The sequence below is a fragment of the Enoplosus armatus genome, chromosome 15, assembly GCF_043641665.1.
Source record: "Enoplosus armatus isolate fEnoArm2 chromosome 15, fEnoArm2.hap1, whole genome shotgun sequence".
NCBI lineage: Eukaryota > Metazoa > Chordata > Actinopteri > Centrarchiformes > Enoplosidae > Enoplosus > Enoplosus armatus.
The window spans coordinates 3211961-3232033 of NC_092194.1; the positions used below are offsets into that span (position 1 = coordinate 3211961).

At 41.8% G+C, this 20073-nt stretch overlaps 5 protein-coding genes across 5 annotated transcripts; all 5 read right to left on the bottom strand.

Moving 5' to 3' along the window:
• Positions 1-524: 524 nt before the first annotated feature.
• Positions 525-2781, bottom strand: LOC139297500 (interferon-inducible GTPase 5-like). The gene is made up of 3 exons (XM_070920203.1): positions 2601-2781; positions 1814-2392; positions 525-1408 (listed from the first exon to the last, which is right to left on the bottom strand). Exons 2-3 carry the CDS (start codon positions 2382-2384, stop codon positions 771-773), a joined length of 1209 nt encoding a protein of 402 aa, XP_070776304.1. The 5' UTR covers positions 2385-2392; positions 2601-2781; the 3' UTR covers positions 525-770.
• A 1572-nt stretch (positions 2782-4353) lies between these two features.
• On the bottom strand, positions 4354-6622 carry LOC139297509 (interferon-inducible GTPase 5-like). Its single transcript, XM_070920214.1, has 3 exons — positions 6439-6622; positions 5643-6221; positions 4354-5237 (listed from the first exon to the last, which is right to left on the bottom strand). Exons 2-3 carry the CDS (start codon positions 6211-6213, stop codon positions 4600-4602), a joined length of 1209 nt encoding a protein of 402 aa, XP_070776315.1. The 5' UTR covers positions 6214-6221; positions 6439-6622; the 3' UTR covers positions 4354-4599.
• A 1569-nt stretch (positions 6623-8191) lies between these two features.
• LOC139297528 (interferon-inducible GTPase 5-like) lies at positions 8192-10459 on the bottom strand. Its single transcript, XM_070920239.1, has 3 exons — positions 10277-10459; positions 9481-10059; positions 8192-9075 (listed from the first exon to the last, which is right to left on the bottom strand). Exons 2-3 carry the CDS (start codon positions 10049-10051, stop codon positions 8438-8440), a joined length of 1209 nt encoding a protein of 402 aa, XP_070776340.1. The 5' UTR covers positions 10052-10059; positions 10277-10459; the 3' UTR covers positions 8192-8437.
• A 1779-nt stretch (positions 10460-12238) lies between these two features.
• On the bottom strand, positions 12239-14483 carry LOC139297525 (interferon-inducible GTPase 5-like). The gene is made up of 3 exons (XM_070920234.1): positions 14324-14483; positions 13528-14106; positions 12239-13122 (listed from the first exon to the last, which is right to left on the bottom strand). The coding sequence occupies exons 2-3, from the start codon at positions 14096-14098 to the stop codon at positions 12485-12487; spliced, it is 1209 nt and encodes a 402-aa protein (XP_070776335.1). The 5' UTR covers positions 14099-14106; positions 14324-14483; the 3' UTR covers positions 12239-12484.
• Positions 14484-16708: 2225 nt separating this feature from the next.
• On the bottom strand, positions 16709-18972 carry LOC139297531 (interferon-inducible GTPase 5-like). The gene is made up of 3 exons (XM_070920243.1): positions 18794-18972; positions 17998-18576; positions 16709-17592 (listed from the first exon to the last, which is right to left on the bottom strand). Exons 2-3 carry the CDS (start codon positions 18566-18568, stop codon positions 16955-16957), a joined length of 1209 nt encoding a protein of 402 aa, XP_070776344.1. The 5' UTR covers positions 18569-18576; positions 18794-18972; the 3' UTR covers positions 16709-16954.
• Between the last annotated feature and the right edge of the window lie 1101 nt (positions 18973-20073).

Genomic DNA, 20073 nt, shown 5'->3' on the forward strand with positions numbered 1-20073 from the left:
ACTTTGTTTCTCAGCTGGTAGATCGTTGTCAATCTTTGAGCGAACAAAGTAGAACTTTTCCCCCCGCCCTCTGAATCTCCTGAGCGAGCTTCACATCATTTTCTCTGAAGCGAGTGTCTGAGATGATGATGAAGAAGTCAAACTTTTCAAATCCAACACGCTTCAGGTACCTCAGTCAGTACTGTCAGTCTTGGCTGGTGGAAAAATAAATGTTCTGGGGGTGACTCAATGAGAGGGGCCCATTCATCAGGATGTGTACAGAGCCAGGATACTGGGCAGGGTCTTGCTGGGGAAACCTTTCCTGTTAGGATGCAACCCATCATATTTCAATAAAACTATTAGTGGACATTTTCACTGAGGCTGACACATAAAAAATTCCATGATAATGTGATGACAGCATCTGTCCATTAGATGGTAGTGAAGGCACACGTTTGTACAACCTTCTGGTGTGTGACATGGATCATTAATTGAGGAAAAAACTGGGTTTCATATAATGACCAAAAAAACAAAAAACAAATTTCAGGTCATCTCAATGAACATTTTATTTGATCACTCAAACGCCTTCAGATGAAAATACAATATTCAGACAGTGCGCATCACATTTCCAGAGTGTGTGGTGAAATGTGCAACTAGATTAGAAAACTGTGATTTGTATACAGAACATTTACTGCAGAAAAGATTACAATCCACCCACAAAGATAATTCAGAAGCTCATTTGCATTCTACACTAACACTTTTAAATGTGCCATATTTCCATTCACCTTATGATATCACACTGAGGTGTTCAAGCCCAGGGCCCTTTTAAACACCCTCTGTGCATCCTCAGCAAGCATGTCGAGGAAGGTATTGAGAACTCTGTATGTGGACAAAAAAGAGAGGCTCATTGCTATTGGGATTCCAAATAATGGAATAAATCTGGACCCTTCCTCTGCTGCCATTAATGCAACTTCACCAGCAGACAAGGCCAGTAACTTCACGATAAGCTCTTTGCTTATTTCCTTTCCAGCCAGTGGGGATGTCATCACGGCTATAAGATCATCCAAAGGCACACTTGCACTATGAGCAAGATTCTGCAGTGACTTGCGATCAAGACCAAAAGTAACTTGGTACATTTGGACGGCATCAGCCAGCATGGTTACATCAGTAGCAAAAGAGAGCCCAGCAACTGGTGCAGATGCTATCGCTGCAGAAGCAAAGGCACGGTACTTTATTCCTGCTTGTAAAGCCTTTTTCTTCTTGTTGATGATCTCCAGGTTAATATTGGGCATGGCAAACAGCAGAGCATTCCTCTTGTGTGCAGGAAGTTCTCTCTCTAAGGTCTCCTCCAACCGTTTGAAATCATACAAGTGGAGACGACGGCTGGACACCAGGAAGACTTGTGGAGACTTTACACCTTGTTTTTCAAGACCTGTGTCACAAAGAGAATGGAGAAGTCCATTTCAGATGATGAAATTATAATAAAACTAGAAACAACCTCTTGAGCTTCCTGGTGTCGGGATACACTTCCCAGGAACCCTCTCCAGACCGGACACCAGGTGTCCTGGTGTCCGGTCTGGACAGCAGGGTTCCTGAGAAGAGTATCCCAGCCTACAGGAAGCCTCAAGAGGTTGTTCTCTCCAGTGTTCATTATAATCATTCATCCATCTGAAAGGACTTCTCATTCTCTTCTGTGACAAGGCTCTTGCAAACCAAGGTGTAAAGTCCTTTTTGCCTCTTGTCCCCTTAAAATGAAGTAGTGTCTAGTGGTGCCCCTTGTTACATTTGCCTTTAAGTTTTAGGCACATGTGATTTCCCCCTCTAACCTCAGACTTACCTTGAATGCAGTTTTCCCTGATTTGTGCAAGAGTCCTTTCTTCGTTGAACTCCCTCTGACTTTCTTTCTCATCACGTAAGTTATGGTCAATCTTGGAGCGAACAAAGTAGAACTTCTTCCCCATCCTTTCAATCTCCTGAGCGAGCTTCACATCATTTTCTCTGAAGCGAGTGTCTGAGATGATGATGAAGAAGTCAAACTTTTCAAATCCAACATGCTTCAGGTACTCGTCAGCTGGAAATTTGATGGTGCCCACGCCAGGAAGATCCCATAGTAAGACATTGGGATAGTTTGGGTGGGGGTATGCTGTAGGCTCCATGGTGGTTTCTACAGCACCAGTAGGAGCGGCTCCCTCGTCCTTGTTGTCTACTCCTCTAAAGGCATTAACAAAGGTGGATTTACCAGAGCCTGTCTCTCCTGTGATGCCAATATTTAGTGGAATATTATTCTGCCGCTCCAAATACTCCTGGATCTTTGCAGCTCCTTCAGCATGACTCTTATTCATTGCTTCTTTCATTTCTTCCAACAGTTCCTTGTCTTCTAAGAAGTCACATGGATCATCCGTGGCCATCACTGAAGCTATGAGGAAAACAGAAGTGAAATAACTGCACTGTTTTCTTTTAAGATATTGATATTGATATTGATTTGACGTTATTTTCCAAAAATGAAATCCTCAAAATGTCAAAATCAAAATGTGACATCATTCTGCTTTTGGTAATAAATAATGAATAATCAAAATAATCTTGTAATTCAATGTCTGCTGAACTGAATATCAGCAGCTACTCACTCGAGTGTCTTCCTTCCTGATGAGGCTGGAGCAGAGACAACACCGACTTATAACATATGAATGAACGGGCCCTTTATAGATGTTTGAACTCCTCTTTTAGACCAGTCTTAGTATTCCTGCTGTGATGGACAGACAATCCAAACCAAAGGTCCTCTTTTATTTTCTCATGTGGAGCCGTCAGTGAAGCCTGTAAGGGAGGAGGAGCCTGGTGTGTTTTTGTCTGTTGTACTTTCGATTTCACAGTCCATGTTTGGTTATGGTGGTCTCTATTTTTAGCAGCTAGTACTTGCCAGATAAAGGCAAAGGCTCTGTGTGTGTTGCTAAATAGGATAACAGAGCAAAGAATGTGTTTGTGTTGTTTGATGTTTTGTTACTATTAAACAGACACAAATTTAACAGTCAATGATATCAGTAAAACACCTGGTTTACAAGAAACGCGGAGAGGTGGGGGTTGTTTATGAGAGAGCTGCTCCCTTTGACATCTGCACTCTCCCTCATTCATATGAACAACATTTGCCTTCTGAAGGTCCAGAAAACGTTGTCTCAATACAACCAGTTTGTCAATTTGTCACTTCAAATGTATTTTTGCATGCATTTCATTAAATATGACTGAACATATGATATCTGTTGGCCTACAGATTGAACTGGATAATGAGAAGGAATACCAAAGGCAACTCCATAATGTATGGGCAAGGCTGCATGATGCAGTCACATCAAATGCGTCAGTACAGTGTGTCAAATCAACATAAATTGAGTATGACTGACAACGTGTTATTTAAAGCCCTTCCTTTATCTTCTGAAAAAAAGAAAGCATGAGAATAGTTTTTCACTTACTGACATTGTTGCATTGGCTCAGACCTGCTTTCACTGAAAACATGTTTTAAGGCCTTCAGTGCTTTGATGTCACTTTGTTTTGACATTCAAAATTGGATAAAAGCAGATGAACGCCATATAAGACCTATATTAGGTCAATAGGAGCCCTCATCAGTTGCTAAAGTTTCTTCCTGGTCCCGCAGTTACATCTCACTCCTCCTGCCTGAACCTAACCAACCAAACCAACGAACACTAGCCAATCAGAGACAGAGTAGGGCGGGTCTTCGTTAAGCGTTGCACGAGTGTTTAGAGTGCATACCTAGACTTACCATGATTTGGCAGTACCCAATAAGAAGTAAGGGTACTCATGTGGACAAACATCAGAAGTGCCAGTACTCAGTATTGAACTCCCTCTGACTTTGTTTCTCAGCTGGTAGATCGTTGTCAATCTTTGAGCGAACAAAGTAGAACTTTTCCCCCCGCCCTCTGAATCTCCTGAGCGAGCTTCACATCATTTTCTCTGAAGCGAGTGTCTGAGATGATGATGAAGAAGTCAAACTTTTCAAATCCAACACGCTTCAGGTACCTCAGTCAGTACTGTCAGTCTTGGCTGGTGGAAAAATAAATGTTCTGGGGGTGACTCAATGAGAGGGGCCCATTCATCAGGATGTGTACAGAGCCAGGATACTGGGCAGGGTCTTGCTGGGGAAACCTTTCCTGTTAGGATGCAACCCATCATATTTCAATAAAACTATTAGTGGACATTTTCACTGAGGCTGACACATAAAAAATTCCATGATAATGTGATGACAGCATCTGTCCATTAGATGGTAGTGAAGGCACACGTTTGTACAACCTTCTGGTGTGTGACATGGATCATTAATTGAGGAAAAAACTGGGTTTCATATAATGACCAAAAAAACAAAAAACAAATTTCAGGTCATCTCAATGAACATTTTATTTGATCACTCAAACGCCTTCAGATGAAAATACAATATTCAGACAGTGCGCATCACATTTCCAGAGTGTGTGGTGAAATGTGCAACTAGATTAGAAAACTGTGATTTGTATACAGAACATTTACTGCAGAAAAGATTACAATCCACCCACAAAGATAATTCAGAAGCTCATTTGCATTCTACACTAACACTTTTAAATGTGCCATATTTCCATTCACCTTATGATATCACACTGAGGTGTTCAAGCCCAGGGCCCTTTTAAACACCCTCTGTGCATCCTCAGCAAGCATGTCGAGGAAGGTATTGAGAACTCTGTATGTGGACAAAAAAGAGAAGCTCATGGCTATTGGGATTCCAAATAATGGAATAAATCTGGACCCTTCCTCTGCTGCCATTAATGCAACTTCACCTGCAGACAAGGCCAGTAACTTCACGATAAGCTCTTTGCTTATTTCCTTTCCAGCCAGTGGGGATGTCATCACGGCTATAAGATCATCCAAAGGCACACTTGCACTATGAGCAAGATTCTGCAGTGACTTGCGATCAAGACCAAAAGTAACTTGGTACATTTGGACGGCATCAGCCAGCATGGTTACATCAGCAGCAAAAGAGAGCCCAGCAACTGGTGCAGATGCTATGACTGCAGAAACAAAGGCACGGTACTTTATTCCTGCTTGTAAAGCCTTTTTCTTCTTGTTGATGATCTCCAGGTTAATATTGGGCATGGCAAACAGCAGAGCATTCCTCTTGTGTGCAGGAAGTTCTCTCTCTAAGGTCTCCTCCAACCGTTTGAAATCATACAAGTGGAGACGACGGCTGGACACCAGGAAGACTTGTGGAGACTTTACACCTTGTTTTTCAAGACCTGTGTCACAAAGAGAATGGAGAAGTCCATTTCAGATGATGAAATTAAAATAAAACTAGAAACAACCTCTTGAGCTTCCTGGTGTCGGGATACACTTCCCAGGAACCCTCTCCAGACCGGACACCAGGACACGTGGGTACAGTATACAGTTTATTCCAATTTTCAGATCTGAGAAGATGAGCGGTCCAGCCTACAGACCCTCATTAGGGGACTCTGCCAGTGTTCATATGAATCATTTCATGACCTGTTAACTTTGTTAGCTCTTCCTCAACTTGGGCTGCCCATGTGTAAAGTCCTTTTTGCCTCTTGTCCCCTTAAAATGAAGTAGTGTCTAGTGGTGCCCCTTGTTACATTTGCCTTTAAGTTTTAGGCACATGTGATTTCCCCCTCTAACCTCAGACTTACCTTGAATGCAGTTTTCCCTGATTTGTGCAAGAGTCCTTTCTTCGTTGAACTCCCTCTGACTTTCTTTCTCATCACGTAAGTTATGGTCAATCTTGGAGCGAACAAAGTAGAACTTCTTCCCCATCCTTTCAATCTCCTGAGCGAGCTTCACATCATTTTCTCTGAAGCGAGTGTCTGAGATGATGATGAAGAAGTCAAACTTTTCAAATCCAACATGCTTCAGGTACTCGTCAGCTGGAAATTTGATGGTGCCCACGCCAGGAAGATCCCATAGTAAGACATTGGGATAGTTTGGGTGGGGGTATGCTGTAGGCTCCATGGTGGTTTCTACAGCACCAGTAGGAGCGGCTCCCTCGTCCTTGTTGTCTACTCCTCTAAAGGCATTAACAAAGGTGGATTTACCAGAGCCTGTCTCTCCTGTGATGCCAATATTTAGTGGAATATTATTCTGCCGCTCCAAATACTCCTGGATCTTTGCAGCTCCTTCAGCATGACTCTTATTCATTGCTTCTTTCATTTCTTCCAACAGTTCCTTGTCTTCTAAGAAGTCACATGGATCATCCGTGGCCATCACTGAAGCTATGAGGAAAACAGAAGTGAAATAACTGCACTGTTTTCTTTTAAGATATCGCCGACGAGATCAGCTAACTTGATTTGACGTTATTTTCCAAAAATGAAATCCTCAAAATGTCAAAATCAAAATGTGACATCATTCTGCTTTTGGTAATAAATAATGAATAATCAAAATAATCTTGTAATTCAATGTCTGCTGAACTGAATATCAGCAGCTACTCACTCGAGTGTCTTCCTTCCTGATGAGGCTGGAGCAGAGACAACACCGACTTACAACATATGAATGAACGGGCCCTTTATAGATGTTTGAACTCCTCTTTTAGACCAGTCTTAGTATTCCTGCTGTGATGGACAGACAATCCAAACCAAAGGTCCTCTTTTATTTTCTCATGTGGAGCCGTCAGTGAAGCCTGTAAGGGAGGAGGAGCCTGGTGTGTTTTTGTCTGTTGTACTTTCGATTTCACAGTCCATGTTTGGTTATGGTGGTCTCTATTTTTAGCAGCTAGTACTTGCCAGATAAAGGCAAAGGCTCTGTGTGTGTTGCTAAATAGGATAACAGAGCAAAGAATGTGTTTGTGTTGTTTGATGTTTTGTTACTATTAAACAGACACAAATTTAACAGTCAATGATATCAGTAAAACACCTGGTTTACAAGAAACGCGGAGAGGTGGGGGTTGTTTATGAGAGAGCTGCTCCCTTTGACATCTGCACTCTCCCTCATTCATATGAACAACATTTGCCTTCTGAAGGTCCAGAAAACGTTGTCTCAATACAACCAGTTTGTCAATTTGTCACTTCAAATGTATTTTTGCATGCATTTCATTAAATATGACTGAACATATGATATCTGTTGGCCTACAGATTGAACTGGATAATGAGAAGGAATACCAAAGGCAACTCCATAATGTATGGGCAAGGCTGCATGATGCAGTCACATCAAATGCGTCAGTACAGTGTGTCAAATCAACATAAATTGAGCATGACTGAAAACGTGTTATTTAAAGCCCTTCCTTTATATTCTGAAAAAAAGAAAGCATGAGAACAGTTTTTCACTTACTGACATTGTTGCATTGGCTCAGACCTGCTTTCACTGAAAACATGTTTTAAGGCCTTCAGTGCTTTGTTGACACTTTGTTTTGACATTCAAAATTGGATAAAAGCAGATGAACGCCATATAAGACCTATATTAGGTCAATAGGAGCCCTCATCAGTTGCTAAAGTTTCTTCCTGGTCCCGCAGTTACATCTCACTCCTCCTGCCTGAACCTAACCAACCAAACCAATGAACACTAGCCAATCAGAGACAGAGTAGGGCGGGTCTTCGTTAAGCGTTGCACAAGTGTTTAGAGTGCATACCTAGACTTACCATGATTTGGCAGTACCCAATAAGAAGTAAGGGTACTCATGTGGACAAACATCAGAAGTGCCAGTACTCAGTATTGAACTCCCTCTGACTTTGTTTCTCAGCTGGTAGATCGTTGTCAATCTTTGAGCGAACAAAGTAGAACTTTTCCCCCCGCCCTCTGAATCTCCTGAGCGAGCTTCACATCATTTTCTCTGAAGCGAGTGTCTGAGATGATGATGAAGAAGTCAAACTTTTCAAATCCAACACGCTTCAGGTACCTCAGTCAGTACTGTCAGTCTTGGCTGGTGGAAAAATAAATGTTCTGGGGGTGACTCAATGAGAGGGGCCCATTCATCAGGATGTGTACAGAGCCAGGATACTGGGCAGGGTCTTGCTGGGGAAACCTTTCCTGTTAGGATGCAACCCATCATATTTCAATAAAACTATTAGTGGACATTTTCACTGAGGCTGACACATAAAAAATTCCATGATAATGTGATGACAGCATCTGTCCATTAGATGGTAGTGAAGGCACACGTTTGTACAACCTTCTGGTGTGTGACATGGATCATTAATTGAGGAAAAAACTGGGTTTCATATAATGACCAAAAAAACAAAAAACAAATTTCAGGTCATCTCAATGAACATTTTATTTGATCACTCAAACGCCTTCAGATGAAAATACAATATTCAGACAGTGCGCATCACATTTCCAGAGTGTGTGGTGAAATGTGCAACTAGATTAGAAAACTGTGATTTGTATACAGAACATTTACTGCAGAAAAGATTACAATCCACCCACAAAGATAATTCAGAAGCTCATTTGCATTCTACACTAACACTTTTAAATGTGCCATATTTCCATTCACCTTATGATATCACACTGAGGTGTTCAAGCCCAGGGCCCTTTTAAACACCCTCTGTGCATCCTCAGCAAGCATGTCGAGGAAGGTATTGAGAACTCTGTATGTGGACAAAAAAGAGAGGCTCATTGCTATTGGGATTCCAAATAATGGAATAAATCTGGACCCTTCCTCTGCTGCCATTAATGCAACTTCACCAGCAGACAAGGCCAGTAACTTCACGATAAGCTCTTTGCTTATTTCCTTTCCAGCCAGTGGGGATGTCATCACGGCTATAAGATCATCCAAAGGCACACTTGCACTATGAGCAAGATTCTGCAGTGACTTGCAATCAAGACCAAAAGTAACTTGGTACATTAGGACGGCATCAGCCAGCATGGTTACATCAGTAGCAAAAGAGAGCCCAGCAACTGGTGCAGATGCTATCGCTGCAGAAGCAAAGGCACGGTACTTTATTCCTGCTTGTAAAGCCTTTTTCTTCTTGTTGATGATCTCCAGGTTAATATTGGGCATGGCAAACAGCAGAGCATTCCTCTTGTGTGCAGGAAGTTCTCTCTCTAAGGTCTCCTCCAACCGTTTGAAATCATACAAGTGGAGACGACGGCTGGACACCAGGAAGACTTGTGGAGACTTTACACCTTGTTTTTCAAGACCTGTGTCACAAAGAGAATGGAGAAGTCCATTTCAGATGATGAAATTAAAATAAAACTAGAAACAACCTCTTGAGCTTCCTGGTGTCGGGATACACTTCCCAGGAACCCTCTCCAGACCGGACACCAGGACACGTGGGTACAGTATACAGTTTATTCCAATTTTCAGATCTGAGAAGATGAGCGGTCCAGCCTACAGACCCTCATTAGGGGACTCTGCCAGTGTTTATATGAATCATTTCATGACCTGTTAACTTTGTTAGCTCTTCCTCAACTTGGGCTGCCCATGTGTAAAGTCCTTTTTGCCTCTTGTCCCCTTCAAATGAAGTAGTGTCTAGTGGTGCCCCTTGTTACATTTGCCTTTAAGTTTTAGGCACATGTGATTTCCCCCTCTAACCTCAGACTTACCTTGAATGCAGTTTTCCCTGATTTGTGCAAGAGTCCTTTCTTCGTTGAACTCCCTCTGACTTTCTTTCTCATCACGTAAGTTATGGTCAATCTTGGAGCGAACAAAGTAGAACTTCTTCCCCATCCTTTCAATCTCCTGAGCGAGCTTCACATCATTTTCTCTGAAGCGAGTGTCTGAGATGATGATGAAGAAGTCAAACTTTTCAAATTCAACATGCTTCAGGTACTCGTCAGCTGGAAATTTGATGGTGCCCACGCCAGGAAGATCCCATAGTAAGACATTGGGATAGTTTGGGTGGGGGTATGCTGTAGGCTCCATGGTGGTTTCTACAGCACCAGTAGGAGCGGCTCCCTCGTCCTTGTTGTCTACTCCTCTAAAGGCATTAACAAAGGTGGATTTACCAGAGCCTGTCTCTCCTGTGATGCCAATATTTAGTGGAATATTATTCTGCCGCTCCAAATACTCCTGGATCTTTGCAGCTCCTTCAGCATGACTCTTATTCATTGCTTCTTTCATTTCTTCCAACAGTTCCTTGTCTTCTAAGAAGTCACATGGATCATCCGTGGCCATCACTGAAGCTATGAGGAAAACAGAAGTGAAATAACTGCACTGTTTTCTTTTAAGATATCGCCGACGAGATCAGCTAACTTGATTTGACGTTATTTTCCAAAAATGAAATCCTCAAAATGTCAAAATCAAAATGTGACATCATTCTGCTTTTGGTAATAAATAATGAATAATCAAAATAATCTTGTAATTCAATGTCTGCTGAACTGAATATCAGCAGCTACTCACTCGAGTGTCTTCCTTCCTGATGAGGCTGGAGCAGAGACAACACCGACTTATAACATATGAATGAACGGGCCCTTTATAGATGTTTGAACTCCTCTTTTAGACCAGTCTTAGTATTCCTGCTGTGATGGACAGACAATCCAAACCAAAGGTCCTCTTTTATTTTCTCATGTGGAGCCGTCAGTGAAGCCTGTAAGGGAGGAGGAGCCTGGTGTGTTTTTGTCTGTTGTACTTTCGATTTCACAGTCCATGTTTTTACAAGAAACGCGGAGAGGTGGGGGTTGTTTATCAGAATCAGAATCAGAATCAGAAACTGTTTAATGCCAAGTAACATACATTACAAGGAATTTGCTGTGGTCTGAAGGTGCTGTTGTTTTGATAACAATAAGTAGAATATAATAGCTAAAATAAGAATAAGAATAAAAATAAAAATAAGATAAGATTATGAGAGAGCTGCTCCCTTTGACATCTGCACTCTCACTCATTCATATGAACAACATTTGCCTTCTAGGTAGATCAGTGTGTCCGACAGAGCTTACAAAGAGCTGGTTTCAGCAACATGACATCTTAGTGACCTACAATGTGAACATGTGACCTGTAATAAAAAAACCTGCTGTGGCTGTAAAATAAAGGCAAACTGCCTCTTTTCACCAAGTGACAACCAGTGCCTGAATCGGACCAAAAAAAGGTGCCAGTACCTTAATTCAGCAGTTGCATGACATGATCATCGCATGTGTCTTGGATATATTTATATTTACATGCATATCTTGGTAATATATCCCACTTCAAATGTATTTTTGCATGCATTTCATTAAATATGACTGAACATATGATATCTGTTGGCCTACAGATTGAACTGGATAATGAGAAGGAATACCAAAGGCAACTCCATAATGTATGGGCAAGGCTGCATGATGCAGTCACATCAAATGCGTCAGTACAGTGTGTCAAATCAACATAAATTGAGTATGACTGAAAACGTGTTATTTAAAGCCCTTCCTTTATCTTCTGAAAAAAAGAAAGCATGAGAACAGTTTTTTACTTACTGACATTGTTGCATTGGCTCAGACCTGCTTTCACTGAAAACATGTTTTAAGGCCTTCAGTGCTTTGTTGACACTTTGTTTTGACATTCAAAATTGGATAAAAGCAGATGAACGCCATATAAGACCTATATTAGGTCAATAGGAGCCCTCATCAGTTGCTAAAGTTTCTTCCTGGTCCCGCAGTTACATCTCACTCCTCCTGCCTGAACCTAACCAACCAAACCAACGAACACTAGCCAATCAGAGACAGAGTAGGGCGGGTCTTCGTTAAGCGTTGCACGAGTGTTTAGAGTGCATACCTAGACTTACCATGATTTGGCAGTACCCAATAAGAAGTAAGGGTACTCATGTGGACAAACATCAGAAGTGCCAGTACTCAGTATTGAACTCCCTCTGACTTTGTTTCTCAGCTGGTAGATCGTTGTCAATCTTTGAGCGAACAAAGTAGAACTTTTCCCCCCGCCCTCTGAATCTCCTGAGCGAGCTTCACATCATTTTCTCTGAAGCGAGTGTCTGAGATGATGATGAAGAAGTCAAACTTTTCAAATCCAACACGCTTCAGGTACCTCAGTCAGTACTGTCAGTCTTGGCTGGTGGAAAAATAAATGTTCTGGGGGTGACTCAATGAGAGGGGCCCATTCATCAGGATGTGTACAGAGCCAGGATACTGGGCAGGGTCTTGCTGGGGAAACCTTTCCTGTTAGGATGCAACCCATCATATTTCAATAAAACTATTAGTGGACATTTTCACTGAGGCTGACACATAAAAAATTCCATGATAATGTGATGACAGCATCTGTCCATTAGATGGTAGTGAAGGCACACGTTTGTACAACCTTCTGGTGTGTGACATGGATCATTAATTGAGGAAAAAACTGGGTTTCATATAATGACCAAAAAAACAAAAAACAAATTTCAGGTCATCTCAATGAACATTTTATTTGATCACTCAAACGCCTTCAGATGAAAATACAATATTCAGACAGTGCGCATCACATTTCCAGAGTGTGTGGTGAAATGTGCAACTAGATTAGAAAACTGTGATTTGTATACAGAACATTTACTGCAGAAAAGATTACAATCCACCCACAAAGATAATTCAGAAGCTCATTTGCATTCTACACTAACACTTTTAAATGTGCCATATTTCCATTCACCTTATGATATCACACTGAGGTGTTCAAGCCCAGGGCCCTTTTAAACACCCTCTGTGCATCCTCAGCAAGCATGTCGAGGAAGGTATTGAGAACTCTGTATGTGGACAAAAAAGAGAAGCTCATGGCTATTGGGATTCCAAATAATGGAATAAATCTGGACCCTTCCTCTGCTGCCATTAATGTAACTTCACCTGCAGACAAGGCCAGTAACTTCACGATAAGCTCTTTGCTTATTTCCTTTCCAGCCAGTGGGGATGTCATCACGGCTATAAGATCATCCAAAGGCACACTTGCACTATGAGCAAGATTCTGCAGTGACTTGCAATCAAGACCAAAAGTAACTTGGTACATTAGGACGGCATCAGCCAGCATGGTTACATCAGCAGCAAAAGAGAGCCCAGCAACTGGTGCAGATGCTATCGCTGCAGAAACAAAGGCACGGTACTTTATTCCTGCTTGTAAAGCCTTTTTCTTCTTGTTGATGATCTCCAGGTTAATATTGGGCATGGCAAACAGCAGAGCATCCCTCTTGTGTGCAGGAAGTTCTCTCTCTAAGGTCTCCTCCAACCGTTTGAAATCATACAAGTGGAGACGACGGCTGGACACCAGGAAGACTTGTGGAGACTTTACACCTTGTTTTTCAAGACCTGTGTCACAAAGAGAATGGAGAAGTCCATTTCAGATGATGAAATTAAAATAAAACTAGAAACAACCTCTTGAGCTTCCTGGTGTCGGGATACACTTCCCAGGAACCCTCTCCAGACCGGACACCAGGACACGTGGGTACAGTATACAGTTTATTCCAATTTTCAGATCTGAGAAGATGAGCGGTCCAGCCTACAGACCCTCATTAGGGGACTCTGCCAGTGTTCATATGAATCATTTCATGACCTGTTAACTTTGTTAGCTCTTCCTCAACTTGGGCTGCCCATGTGTAAAGTCCTTTTTGCCTCTTGTCCCCTTAAAATGAAGTAGTGTCTAGTGGTGCCCCTTGTTACATTTGCCTTTAAGTTTTAGGCACATGTGATTTCCCCCTCTAACCTCAGACTTACCTTGAATGCAGTTTTCCCTGATTTGTGCAAGAGTCCTTTCTTCGTTGAACTCCCTCTGACTTTCTTTCTCATCACGTAAGTTATGGTCAATCTTGGAGCGAACAAAGTAGAACTTTTTCCCCATCCTTTCAATCTCCTGAGCGAGCTTCACATCATTTTCTCTGAAGCGAGTGTCTGAGATGATGATGAAGAAGTCAAACTTTTCAAATTCAACATGCTTCAGGTACTCGTCAGCTGGAAATTTGATGGTGCCCACGCCAGGAAGATCCCATAGTAAGACATTGGGATAGTTTGGGTGGGGGTATGCTGTAGGCTCCATGGTGGTTTCTACAGCACCAGTAGGAGCGGCTCCCTCGTCCTTGTTGTCTACTCCTCTAAAGGCATTAACAAAGGTGGATTTACCAGAGCCTGTCTCTCCTGTGATGCCAATATTTAGTGGAATATTATTCTGCCGCTCCAAATACTCCTGGATCTTTGCAGCTCCTTCAGCATGACTCTTATTCATTGCTTCTTTCATTTCTTCCAACAGTTCCTTGTCTTCTAAGAAGTCACATGGATCATCCGTGGCCATCACTGAAGCTATGAGGAAAACAGAAGTGAAATAACTGCACTGTTTTCTTTTAAGATATCGCCGACGAGATCAGCTAACTTGATTTGACGTTATTTTCCAAAAATGAAATCCTCAAAATGTCAAAATCAAAATGTGACATCATTTTGCTTTTGGTAATAAATAATGAATAATCAAAATAATCTTGTAATTCAGTGTCTGCTGAACTGAATATCAGCAGCTACTCACTCGAGTGTCTTCCTTCCTGATGAGGCTGGAGCAGAGACAACACCGACTTATAACATATGAATGAACGGGCCCTTTATAGATGTTTGAACTCCTCTTTTAGACCAGTCTTAGTATTCCTGCTGTGATGGACAGACAATCCAAACCAAAGGTCCTCTTTTATTTTCTCATGTTGAGCCGTCAGTGAAGCCTGTAAGGGAGGAGGAGCCTGGTGTGTTTTTGTCTGTTGTACTTTCGATTTCACAGTCCATGTTTGGTTATGGTGGTCTCTATTTTTAGTAGCTAGTACTGGTTTGTCCAGTTTATCAAGTACAGACGCAGTATGTCAGATGTGTTCAAATGTACTGGTTTCAGCCTGGTCTCCTGGAACTTGATGAACAAAGTACGCCTTACACACCTGTTGCTGATGTACTGAAGAACAAACTGTTTCTGCATTGTCTGCATACCTGTACAGTCTGTATTGTTGCACCCATGAGATAATTACAAGTACATCTGAAACAGGAATGCAGAAACAGATCACGTACACAGACACCTTCTAACCTCCTCTTTAAAGTGCTTATGCTGAATATTAAACAGACACAAATTTACAGTCATAAACAATACACGTAATACACAATATAGTGTATTGTATAACTGTAAATACACGACTTACTGTTTGAGAAACTTGCAACGAGTTCAGCCCATTAGACAATCAGTGGCCAATGAAAACGTCCTGCTGTGAGCAACTGAGTATCCAAACCAATCAGCGTCATGTTTCCTCGTCCATGATATCAGTAAAACACCTGGTTTACATGAAACGCGGAGAGGTGGGGGTTGTTTATGAGAGAGCTGCTCCCTTTGACATCTGCACTCTCCCTCATTCATATGAACAACATTTGCCTTCTGAAGGTCCAGAAAACGTTGTCTCAATACAACCAGTTTGTCAGCAAACCAGGTAGATCAGTCCGTCCGACAGAGCTTACAAAGAGCTGGTTTCAGCAACATGACATCTTAGTGACCTACAATGTGAACATGTGACCTGTAATAAAAAAACCTGCTGTGGCTGTAAAATAAAGGCAAACTGCCTCTTTTCACCAAGTGACAACCAGTGCCTGAATCGGACCAAAAAAAGGTGCCAGTACCTTAATTCAGCAGTTGCATGACATGATCATCGCATGTGTCTTGGATATATTTATATTTACATGCATATCTTGGTAATATATCCCACTTCAAATGTATTTTTGCATGCATTTCATTAAATATGACTGAACATATGATATCTGTTGGCCTACAGATTGAACTGGATAATGAGAAGGAATACCAAAGGCAACTCCATAATGTATGGGCAAGGCTGCATGATGCAGTCACATCAAATGCGTCAGTACAGTGTGTCAAATCAACATAAATTGAGCATGACTGAAAACGTGTTATTTAAAGCCCTTCCTTTATCTTCTGAAAAAAAGAAAGCATGAGAATAGTTTTTTACTTACTGACATTGTTGCATTGGCTCAGACCTGCTTTCACTGAAAACATGTTTTAAGGCCTTCAGTGCTTTGTTGACACTTTGTTTTGACATTCAAAATTGGATAAAAGCAGATGAACGCCATATAAGACCTATATTAGGTCAATAGGAGCCCTCATCAGTTGCTAAAGTTTCTTCCTGGTCCCGCAGTTACATCTCACTCCTCCTGCCTGAACCTAACCAACCAAACCAACGAACACTAGCCAATCAGAGACAGAGTAGGGCGGGTCTTCGTTAAGCGTTGCACGAGTGTTTAGAGTGCATACCTAGACTTACCATGATTTGGCAGTACCCAATAAGAAGTAAGGGTACTCATGTGGACAAACATCAGAAGTGCCAGTACTCAGTATTGAACTCCCTCTGACTTTGTTTCTCAGCTGGTAGATCGTTGTCAATCTTTGAGCGAACAAAGTAGAACTTTTCCCCCCGCCCTCTGAATCTCCTGAGCGAGCTTCACATCATTTTCTCTGAAGCGAGTGTCTGAGATGATGATGAAGAAGTCAAACTTTTCAAATCCAACACGCTTCAGGTACCTCAGTCAGTACTGTCAGTCTTGGCTGGTGGAAAAATAAATGTTCTGGGGGTGACTCAATGAGAGGGGCCCATTCATCAGGATGTGTACAGAGCCAGGATACTGGGCAGGGTCTTGCTGGGGAAACCTTTCCTGTTAGGATGCAACCCATCATATTTCAATAAAACTATTAGTGGACATTTTCACTGAGGCTGACACATAAAAAATTCCATGATAATGTGATGACAGCATCTGTCCATTAGATGGTAGTGAAGGCACACGTTTGTACAACCTTCTGGTGTGTGACATGGATCATTAATTGAGGAAAAAACTGGGTTTCATATAATGACCAAAAAAACAAAAAACAAATTTCAGGTCATCTCAATGAACATTTTATTTGATCACTCAAACGCCTTCAGATGAAAATACAATATTCAGACAGTGCGCATCACATTTCCAGAGTGTGTGGTGAAATGTGCAACTAGATTAGAAAACTGTGATTTGTATACAGAACATTTACTGCAGAAAAGATTACAATCCACCCACAAAGATAATTCAGAAGCTCATTTGCATTCTACACTAACACTTTTAAATGTGCCATATTTCCATTCACCTTATGATATCACACTGAGGTGTTCAAGCCCAGGGCCCTTTTAAACACCCTCTGTGCATCCTCAGCAAGCATGTCGAGGAAGGTATTGAGAACTCTGTATGTGGACAAAAAAGAGAAGCTCATGGCTATTGGGATTCCAAATAATGGAATAAATCTGGACCCTTCCTCTGCTGCCATTAATGCAACTTCACCTGCAGACAAGGCCAGTAACTTCACGATAAGCTCTTTGCTTATTTCCTTTCCAGCCAGTGGGGATGTCATCACGGCTATAAGATCATCCAAAGGCACACTTGCACTATGAGCAAGATTCTGCAGTGACTTGCAATCAAGACCAAAAGTAACTTGGTACATTAGGACGGCATCAGCCAGCATGGTTACATCAGTAGCAAAAGAGAGCCCAGCAACTGGTGCAGATGCTATCGCTGCAGAAGCAAAGGCACGGTACTTTATTCCTGCTTGTAAAGCCTTTTTCTTCTTGTTGATGATCTCCAGGTTAATATTGGGCATGGCAAACAGCAGAGCATCCCTCTTGTGTGCAGGAAGTTCTCTCTCTAAGGTCTCCTCCAACCGTTTGAAATCATACAAGTGGAGACGACGGCTGGACACCAGGAAGACTTGTGGAGACTTTACACCTTGTTTTTCAAGACCTGTGTCACAAAGAGAATGGAGAAGTCCATTTCAGATGATGAAATTATAATAAAACTAGAAACAACCTCTTGAGCTTCCTGGTGTCGGGATACACTTCCCAGGAACCCTCTCCAGACCGGACACCAGGACACGTGGGTACAGTATACAGTTTATTCCAATTTTCAGATCTGAGAAGATGAGCGGTCCAGCCTACAGACCCTCATTAGGGGACTCTGCCAGTGTTTATATGAATCATTTCATGACCTGTTAACTTTGTTAGCTCTTCCTCAACTTGGGCTGCCCATGTGTAAAGTCCTTTTTGCCTCTTGTCCCCTTAAAATGAAGTAGTGTCTAGTGGTGCCCCTTGTTACATTTGCCTTTAAGTTTTAGGCACATGTGATTTCCCCCTCTAACCTCAGACTTACCTTGAATGCAGTTTTCCCTGATTTGTGCAAGAGTCCTTTCTTCGTTGAACTCCCTCTGACTTTCTTTCTCATCACGTAAGTTATGGTCAATCTTGGAGCGAACAAAGTAGAACTTCTTCCCCATCCTTTCAATCTCCTGAGCGAGCTTCACATCATTTTCTCTGAAGCGAGTGTCTGAGATGATGATGAAGAAGTCAAACTTTTCAAATCCAACATGCTTCAGGTACTCGTCAGCTGGAAATTTGATGGTGCCCACGCCAGGAAGATCCCATAGTAAGACATTGGGATAGTTTGGGTGGGGGTATGCTGTAGGCTCCATGGTGGTTTCTACAGCACCAGTAGGAGCGGCTCCCTCGTCCTTGTTGTCTACTCCTCTAAAGGCATTAACAAAGGTGGATTTACCAGAGCCTGTCTCTCCTGTGATGCCAATATTTAGTGGAATATTATTCTGCCGCTCCAAATACTCCTGGATCTTTGCAGCTCCTTCAGCATGACTCTTATTCATTGCTTCTTTCATTTCTTCCAACAGTTCCTTGTCTTCTAAGAAGTCACATGGATCATCCGTGGCCATCACTGAAGCTATGAGGAAAACAGAAGTGAAATAACTGCACTGTTTTCTTTTAAGATATCGCCGACGAGATCAGCTAACTTGATTTGACGTTATTTTCCAAAAATGAAATCCTCAAAATGTCAAAATCAAAATGTGACATCATTCTGCTTTTGGTAATAAATAATGAATAATCAAAATAATCTTGTAATTCAATGTCTGCTGAACTGAATATCAGCAGCTACTCACTCGAGTGTCTTCCTTCCTGATGAGGCTGGAGCAGAGACAACACCGACTTACAACATATGAATGAACGGGCCCTTTATAGATGTTTGAACTCCTCTTTTAGACCAGTCTTAGTATTCCTGCTGTGATGGACAGACAATCCAAACCAAAGGTCCTCTTTTATTTTCTCATGTGGAGCCGTCAGTGAAGCCTGTAAGGGAGGAGGAGCCTGGTGTGTTTTTGTCTGTTGTACTTTCGATTTCACAGTCCATGTTTGGTTATGGTGGTCTCTATTTTTAGCAGCTAGTACTTGCCAGATAAAGGCAAAGGCTCTGTGTGTGTTGCTAAATAGGATAACAGAGCAAAGAATGTGTTTGTGTTGTTTGATGTTTTGTTACTATTAAACAGACACAAATTTAACAGTCAATGATATCAGTAAAACACCTGGTTTACAAGAAACGCGGAGAGGTGGGGGTTGTTTATGAGAGAGCTGCTCCCTTTGACATCTGCACTCTCCCTCATTCATATGAACAACATTTGCCTTCTGAAGGTCCAGAAAACGTTGTCTCAATACAACCAGTTTGTCAATTTGTCACTTCAAATGTATTTTTGCATGCATTTCATTAAATATGACTGAACATATGATATCTGTTGGCCTACAGATTGAACTGGATAATGAGAAGGAATACCAAAGGCAACTCCATAATGTATGGGCAAGGCTGCATGATGCAGTCACATCAAATGCGTCAGTACAGTGTGTCAAATCAACATAAATTGAGCATGACTGAAAACGTGTTATTTAAAGCCCTTCCTTTATCTTCTGAAAAAAAGAAAGCATGAGAATAGTTTTTCACTTACTGACATTGTTGCATTGGCTCAGACCTGCTTTCACTGAAAACATGTTTTAAGGCCTTCAGTGCTTTGTTGACACTTTGTTTTGACATTCAAAATTGGATAAAAGCAGATGAACGCCATATAAGACCTATATTAGGTCAATAGGAGCCCTCATCAGTTGCTAAAGTTTCTTCCTGGTCCCGCAGTTACATCTCACTCCTCCTGCCTGAACCTAACCAACCAAACCAATGAACACTAGCCAATCAGAGACAGAGTAGGGCGGGTCTTCGTTAAGCGTTGCACAAGTGTTTAGAGTGCATACCTAGACTTACCATGATTTGGCAGTACCCAATAAGAAGTAAGGGTACTCATGTGGACAAACATCAGAAGTGCCAGTACTCAGTATTGAACTCCCTCTGACTTTGTTTCTCAGCTGGTAGATCGTTGTCAATCTTTGAGCGAACAAAGTA